This window comes from Oncorhynchus nerka, linkage group LG15 (assembly GCF_034236695.1).
Source record: "Oncorhynchus nerka isolate Pitt River linkage group LG15, Oner_Uvic_2.0, whole genome shotgun sequence".
Classification (NCBI taxonomy): domain Eukaryota; kingdom Metazoa; phylum Chordata; class Actinopteri; order Salmoniformes; family Salmonidae; genus Oncorhynchus; species Oncorhynchus nerka.
In genome coordinates this window covers 21,275,005-21,282,504 of record NC_088410.1, presented here as the reverse complement: position 1 = coordinate 21,282,504, position 7,500 = coordinate 21,275,005, and the positions used below count along the sequence as shown (strand labels likewise).

Here is a 7,500-nt window from a genome sequence, read left to right as displayed (position 1 = left end):
GGATGTGTGTTAGGTGTTGACTGTGTTACATAATGGCTGATGATGTAATCTTCAGCTGCTGGTGTCTGCAGTGCAGTCTCTCTCTCACTCTTCCTCTCTCTCTGTCCCCTCCCTCTCTCTACAGGGGGAGCCCTGAGCAGTCTCTGTACAACTCAATCACCCTGCACGCCCCCTCCAACCCCTACCTCCCGTCTATTCTCCTCCTCCCTCTTCTTCTCCTCTCCTCACTCATTCACAAACAAACACAATGAACCAGCCTCCCATTCCTTCCATCTAAATCACCATCTCACAGAACCTTTAACATCAACAAACAGTAGCAGAAATAGACCATATCTAACTAACAAATCAACTAGACTGTTTATCTTAAACGATTCCCCATTTACTCTGGCTGTGTCTCTAATAATACCCCCTGTTACCATGGAGATTACCCCTCCCCCATTTGTGCATCCCAAATGGCACCCAGTTTGATTGTTTCCCTCTCGTTCTCTGTGGGCCCTGGTGCACTAAATAGGAAATCGGGTGCAGCTGTGCATCATCCCTCTGCTGGGAAGATTGGCGTCACTAGGGCCTCCTGGGTATTGGTGTGTCACTGGGCGATGACCCAGGAGTGTGTATTCTCTAGAAACCAAACGGAAGCACACTGAACAAAACGGGGAGGGTTCTTTTTTCCGTTTCCAAATGTTGTGCAATGAGTTGCTACGGTGTGCTCTAATGAATACACCCCTGTTGTGTTTCTACTAGATCGCTTACTGCTTTGTAGATGTAGTCTGTGTGTTTGTGTTTCAGTGACACTCTGATCCAGAGAGACTTACAGTTAGTGAGTCATTTAGCAGACACTCTGATCCAGAGACTTAGTGAGTCATTTAGCAGACACTCTGATCCAGAGAGACTTACAGTTAGTGAGTCATTTAGCAGACACTCTGATCCAGAGAGACTTACAGTTAGTGAGTCATTTAGCAGACGCTCTGATCCAGAGAGACTTACAGTTAGTGAGTCATTTAGCAGACGCTCTGATCCAGAGAGACTTACAGTTAGTGAGTCATTTAGCAGACACTCTGATCCAGAGAGACTTACAGTTAGTGAGTCATTTAGCAGACGCTCTGATCCAGAGAGACTTACAGTTAGTGAGTCATTTGAGTCAGACACTCTGATCCAGAGAGACTTACAGTTAGTGAGTCAGAGATCCAGAGAGACTTACAGTTAGTGAGTCATTTAGCAGACACTCTGATCCAGAGAGACTTACAGTTAGTGAGTCATTTAGCAGACACTCTGATCCAGAGAGACTTACAGTTAGTGAGTCATTTAGCAGACACTCTGATCCAGAGAGACTTACAGTTAGTGAGTCATTTAGCAGACACTCTGATCCAGAGAGACTTACAGTTAGTGAGTCATTTAGCAGACACTCTGATCCAGAGAGACTTACAGTTAGTGAGTCATTTAGCAGACACTCTGATCCAGAGAGACTTACAGTTAGTGAGTCATTTAGCAGACGCTTACTTAGTGAGTCATTTAGCAGAGAGACTTACAGTTAGTGAGTCATTTAGCAGACACTCTGATCCAGAGAGACTTACAGTTAGTGAGTCATTTAGCAGACACTCTGATCCAGAGAGACTTACAGTTAGTGAGTCATTTAGCAGACACTCTGATTACCATTTAGAAGAGAGACTTACAGTTAGTGAGTCATTTAGCAGACACTCTGATCCAGAGAGACTTACAGTTAGTGAGTCATTTAGCAGACACTTAATCCAGAGACCTCAGTTAGTGAGTCATTTAGCAGACACTCTGATCCAGAGAGACTTACAGTTAGTGAGTCATTTAGCAGACACTCTGATCCAGAGAGACTTACAGTTAGTGAGTCATTTAGCAGACACTCTTCCAGAGAGACTGAGTTAGTGAGTCATTTAGCAGACACTCTGATCCAGAGAGACTTACAGTTAGTGAGTCATTTAGCAGACACTCTAATCCAGAGAGACTTACAGTTAGTGAGTCATTTAGCAGACACTCTAATCCAGAGAGACTTACAGTTAGTGAGTCATTTAGCAGACACTCTGATCCAGAGAGACTTACAGTTAGTGAGTCATTTAGCAGACACTCTGATCCAGAGAGACTTACAGTTAGTGAGTCATTTAGCAGACACTCTAATCCAGAGAGACTTACAGTTAGTGAGTCATTTAGCAGACACTCTAATCCAGAGAGACTTACAGTTAGTGAGTCATTTAGCAGACACTCTGATCCAGAGAGACTTACAGTTAGTGAGTCATTTAGCAGACACTCTGATCCAGAGAGACTTACAGTTAGTGAGTCATTTAGCAGACACTCTGATCCAGAGAGACTTACAGTTAGTGAGTCATTTAGCAGACACTCTGATCCAGAGAGACTTACAGTTAGTGAGTCATTTAGCACTCTGATCCAGAGACTTACAGTTAGTGAGTCATTTAGCAGACACTCTGATCCAGAGAGACTTACAGTTAGTGAGTCATTTAGCAGACACTCTGACAGAGAGACTTACAGAGAGACTTACCAGTTTAGTGAGTCATTTAGCAGACACTCTGATCCAGAGAGACTTACAGTTAGTGAGTCATTTAGCAGACACTCTGATCCAGAGACAGAGACTCTACAGTTAGTGTGAGTCATTTAGCAGACACTCTCCAGAGAGACTTACAGTTAGTGAGTCATTTAGCAGACTCTATCAGTTACAGTTAAGTGAGTCATTTAGCAGACACTCTGATCCAGAGACTTACAGTTAGTGAGTCATTTAGCAGACACTCTGATCCAGAGAGACTTACAGTTAGTGAGTCATTTAGCAGACACTCTGATCCAGAGAGACTTACAGTTAGTGAGTCATTTAGCAGACACTCTGATCCAGAGAGACTTACAGTTAGTGAGTCATTTAGCAGACGCTCTGATCCAGAGAGACTTACAGTTAGTGAGTCATTTAGCAGACACTCTGATCCAGAGAGACTTACAGTTAGTGTGTTCATCTTATGATAGCTAGGTGAGACAACCACATCACAGTCATAGTAAGTACATTTTCCCTCAACAAAGTATTTATCAGCAGTGTTAGTAGGAAAAGACAAGTGCCTTTGTTCGTTTATTTATCTCCGCAGGAACATGTCAAGGGAGTTCTGTTGTCTCCATCAATTGGTTTTCCTCTCTTGCTATTCCCCTTAGCTCAGACCCCCTTCACGTAGTTAGATCCCTTTACACAGCCAGAATAAATACATTTAAATACATACATGCTTTTGTATACTAAAAAATGACATTGTTTTATGTTGGAGTTTCACCTCCCACATAATCTATCCCCTCCATGTTTGTTAGCTAAGTCCCACAGGTTAGGGTAGTATTATGATGTCATATCCTGTCTCTCTCCAGGCAAGTCCCACCTGGCCATCGTCCAGCGGGTCAACAACGAGGGTGAGGGTGACCCCTTTTATGAGGTCATGGGCATCGTGACCCTGGAGGACGTTATAGAGGAGATCATCAAGTCAGAGATACTGGACGAGACTGACCTCTACAGTACGTACACACACGCACACACACACACACGCACGCACACACACACACACACACAATACTGCTGATTCTCAGTGTGTGTGTGTGTGTGTCGGTGTGTGTGTGCACCTGCATGTGCGTCCATCCATGTGTGTGTCTCACCCTACATCTGATAACCTCTAAGTGTTGTGTCTCCCTCTACAGCTGATAACCTCTCTAAGTGTTGTGTCTCCCTCTACAGCTGATAACCTCTCTAAGTGTTGTCTCCTCTACAGCTGATAACCTCTCTAAGTGTTGTCTCCCTCTACAGCTGATAACTTCTAAGTGTCTCCTCTACATCTGATATCCTCTCTAAGTGTTGTCTCTACAGCTGATAACCTCTCTCCAAGTGTCTCATCTACAGCTGATATCCTCTCTAAGTGTTGTCTCCCTATACAGCTGATAACCTCTCTCTAAGTGTCTTCCTCTACAGCTGATAACTTCTCTTTAAGTGTCTCCCTCTACAGCTGATAACCTCTCTAAGTGGTGTCTCCCTCTACAGGTGATAACCTCTCTAAGTGTTGTGTCTCCCTCTACAGCTGATAACCTCTCTAAGGGTTGTGTCTCCCTCTACAGCTGATAACCTCTCTAAGTGTTGTCTCCTCTACAGCTGATAACCTCTCTAAGTGTTGTCTCCCTCTACAGCTGATAACCTCTCTTTAAGTGTCTCCCTCTACAGCTGATAACCTCTTTAAGTGTCTCCCTCTACAGCTGATAACCTCTTTAAGTGTCTTCCTCTACAGCTGATAACCATTCTAAGTGTCTTCCTCTACAGCTGATAACCTCTTTAAGTGTCTCCCTCTACAGCTGATAACCTCTCTAAGTGTTGTCTTCCTCTACAGCTGATAACCATTCTAAGTGTCTCCCTCTACAGCTGATAACCGTACTAAGCGTCGTGTTTCTCACCATGAGAGGAAGCAGCAGGATTTCTCCATCTTTAAGCTGTCGGAGAACGAGATGAAGGTGAAGATCTCTCCCCAGCTCCTCCTCGCCACGCACCGCTTCCTCTCCACAGGTAGGCCCACTGTGATGTCACTTCCTGTCCACTGTGAGGTCACTTCCTGAGTGTTAAATAATGAAATATATCATCTCTGTGGAAGTAAGTTGTTCTCAATTTGAGGCCTGGTAAAAAACAACCCATTGAATAGTAAAGAATGTTTACCAGTTATTACAAATAACCTTTTTCTTATTACTTTTCCACTGACTCTCTCATGTCTTCCTCTCTATCCCTCTTTCATCTCTCCCCTTTTACTATCCTCTCCTCCTACCTCTTCTATCCCTCTTTCATCTCTCCCCTTTTACTATCCTCTCCTCCTACCTCTTCTATCCCTCTTTCATCTCTCCCCTTTTACTATCCTCTCCTCCTACCTCTTCTATCCCTCTTTCATCTCTCCCCTTTTACTATCCTCTCCTCCTACCTCTTCTATTCCTCTTTCATCTCTCCCCTTTTACTATCCTCTTCTCCTACCTCTTCTATCCCTCTTTCATCTCTCCCCTTTTACTATCCTCTCCTCCTACCTCTTCTATTCCTCACTCTCTCTCTTTCCCTCCCTCCCTCCCTCCCTCCCTCCCTCCCTCCCCCCTCCCTCCCCACCTCCTGTAGAGGTGGAGCCCTTCAAGCCAGCCCACCTATCAGAGAAGATCTTACTGCGTCTCATTAAACACCCCAGTGTGGTCCAGGAGCTGAGCTACGATGACAAGAACAAACTGGCTCCACAGCACTTCCTGTTTCAGAGAAACAAACCTGTTGACTACTTCATCCTGTTACTACAGGTACAAACGCCCGCAATAATTGTCCCTTAGCGATAAATCAAATTGATTTGATGTATGTTATTGATAGGAGAGTAGAGAACCGACAGGACAGTGAGGAGATAAGTGTGTCGAAGAAGAGAAGGATTCGATCCCACACAGAGAGACACCGAGTGGACAAAACATTAGGAACACCTAATATTGAGTTACACCTCCTTTTGCCCTCAGAACAGCCTCAATTCATCGAGACCTGTACGAGATGTCGAAAGCGTTCCACAGGGATGCTGGTCCATGTTGACTCTAGTGCTTCCCACAGTTGTGTCATGTTGGCTGGATGTCCTTTGGGTGGTGGAACAGTCTTGATTACACACCGGAACTGTTGAGTGTGAAAAACCCAGCAGCGTTGCAGTTCTTGACTTACTCAAACCGGTGCGCCTGGCGCCTACTGTACTACCCGTTCAAAGGCACTTAAATATTCTGTCTTGCCCATTCACCCTCTGAACGGCACACACACACAGTCCATGTCTCAATTGTCTCAAGGCTTAAAAATCCTTCTTTAACCCGTCTCCTCCCCTTCATCTACACTGATTGAAGTGGATTTAATAAGGGAAATCAATAAGGGATCATAGCTTTCATCTCGATTCACCTGGTCAGTCTGTCATGGAAAGAGTTTTATATATAGCTTGGAATATCTAGAATATGGCTTAGACACAAATCAGGGAACTTGACCATTTCTCTGTCCTGTGTGTCCAGGGTCGTGTGGAGGTGGAGTTTGGTAAAGAGGCTCTGAGGTTTGAGAACGGAGCGTTCGCCTACTACGGGGTGCCTGCCATCATGCCCACAGGTAACTGGCTCATCACTCACTCACTCACTCACTCACTCACTCACTCACTCACTCACTCACTCACTCACAAACATTAACACATGAATATTGAGAAACAGCCTGTGCACATTACAAGCTCAAAGAAAACAAAACGTTTAATGAGAAACATAACAGATTACACTTACATTATCTGGACTGTCCCATTGCATAGACCAGAGAGTGGTAGAACACTATCTCATCCCTGTCTGACTCATTACCATCCTGTACGATTCAGTCCACAGATCCCCCTCCCGTAGCAGTGGTCTGGACCGGTCTGACTCTATGCTGTATGGGGGCAGTCTGGGCCAACTCAACGGAGGGGGGAGCGTCTACCTGCCTGACTACTCTGTTAGGCAGCTTACACACCTGCAGGTCATTAAGGTAGGCCTACCTAGACTACGGTACAGTACAGCCCCGCCCACCTCACGTTACCTGGATACACCTGCTCCAACACCATTTGGGGGACCTTTACTTGGCTCATTGCGCTCTAGCGACTCCATGTGGCAGGCCGGGCGCCTGCAGGCTGACTACGGCCGTCAGTTGAACGGTGTTTCCTTCGACACATTGGCGCTACTGGCTTCCGGGTTAAGTGGGCGAGCGTTAAGGAGCGTGGTTTGGCAGGTCATGTTTTGGAGGACACCTGACTTGTCCTTCGCCTCTACCGAGCCCGTTGGGGAGTTGCAGTGATGAGACAAGATCGTAATTGAATTTGGGAGAGAAAGGAGGTCAAATAAAATAAATTAATAATAAAGGTCCCAAATAGCACACTATTATTTATACAGTGCACTACTTTATACATAGTCCTATGGTCCTTGGTCAAAAGTAGTGCACTTCATAGGAAAAAGTGTGTAATATGTGATGCAACCTAGTAGCTTAGTCAGAGCTGTGGTACAGTACAGCCTCTAACTTCGACCTATGACTATGACCTACGACCTTTCTTTGACCTTCGACTTCTAAACCCCAGATCACCCGTAGCCACTACCAGAACGCCCTGACAGCCACTCTGATGGACAGCTCCCCCCAGACCCCCGACACAGACGCCCGGCCCACAGACGGGAACACTCCCGACCTCCCTGTCCCGGAGCAGAGTGGAGACCACCTCCTCCCCCCCAGAGAGACCCGGCCCAGCTCGGCCAGAACCAGAGGACAGCAGTCCTCCGTCCCACACAGCACCTCTCTGCTCAACGAGAAGAACCGCATCGTCCGTAAGTCAACCATACTGGAGGAGGGAGGTAGAGAGAGAATAGACTTACTCCCTTTGCTTACTCTCCCTACAGGCAGTAAATCAGACGGTCAGAACAGCCCCAGTGACTGTGTATCATAACTGTCCTGTCTCCCCCTACAGGCAGTAAATCAGA

At 45.9% G+C, this 7,500-nt stretch overlaps 1 protein-coding gene across 1 annotated transcript in view; it reads left to right on the top strand.

Annotated features, from left to right (window-relative positions):
* LOC115118676 (metal transporter CNNM1-like) overlaps positions 1 to 7,500 on the top strand; it is a 19,289-nt gene that overhangs the window by 6,055 nt on the left and 5,734 nt on the right. Inside the window, exons 2-7 of the mRNA XM_065001273.1 lie at positions 3,373 to 3,516; positions 4,406 to 4,546; positions 5,135 to 5,304; positions 6,034 to 6,124; positions 6,378 to 6,523; positions 7,107 to 7,347. Coding sequence (XP_064857345.1) covers positions 3,373 to 3,516; positions 4,406 to 4,546; positions 5,135 to 5,304; positions 6,034 to 6,124; positions 6,378 to 6,523; positions 7,107 to 7,347 — 933 coding nt within the window. The remainder of the gene's footprint in view (positions 1 to 3,372; positions 3,517 to 4,405; positions 4,547 to 5,134; positions 5,305 to 6,033; positions 6,125 to 6,377; positions 6,524 to 7,106; positions 7,348 to 7,500) is intronic.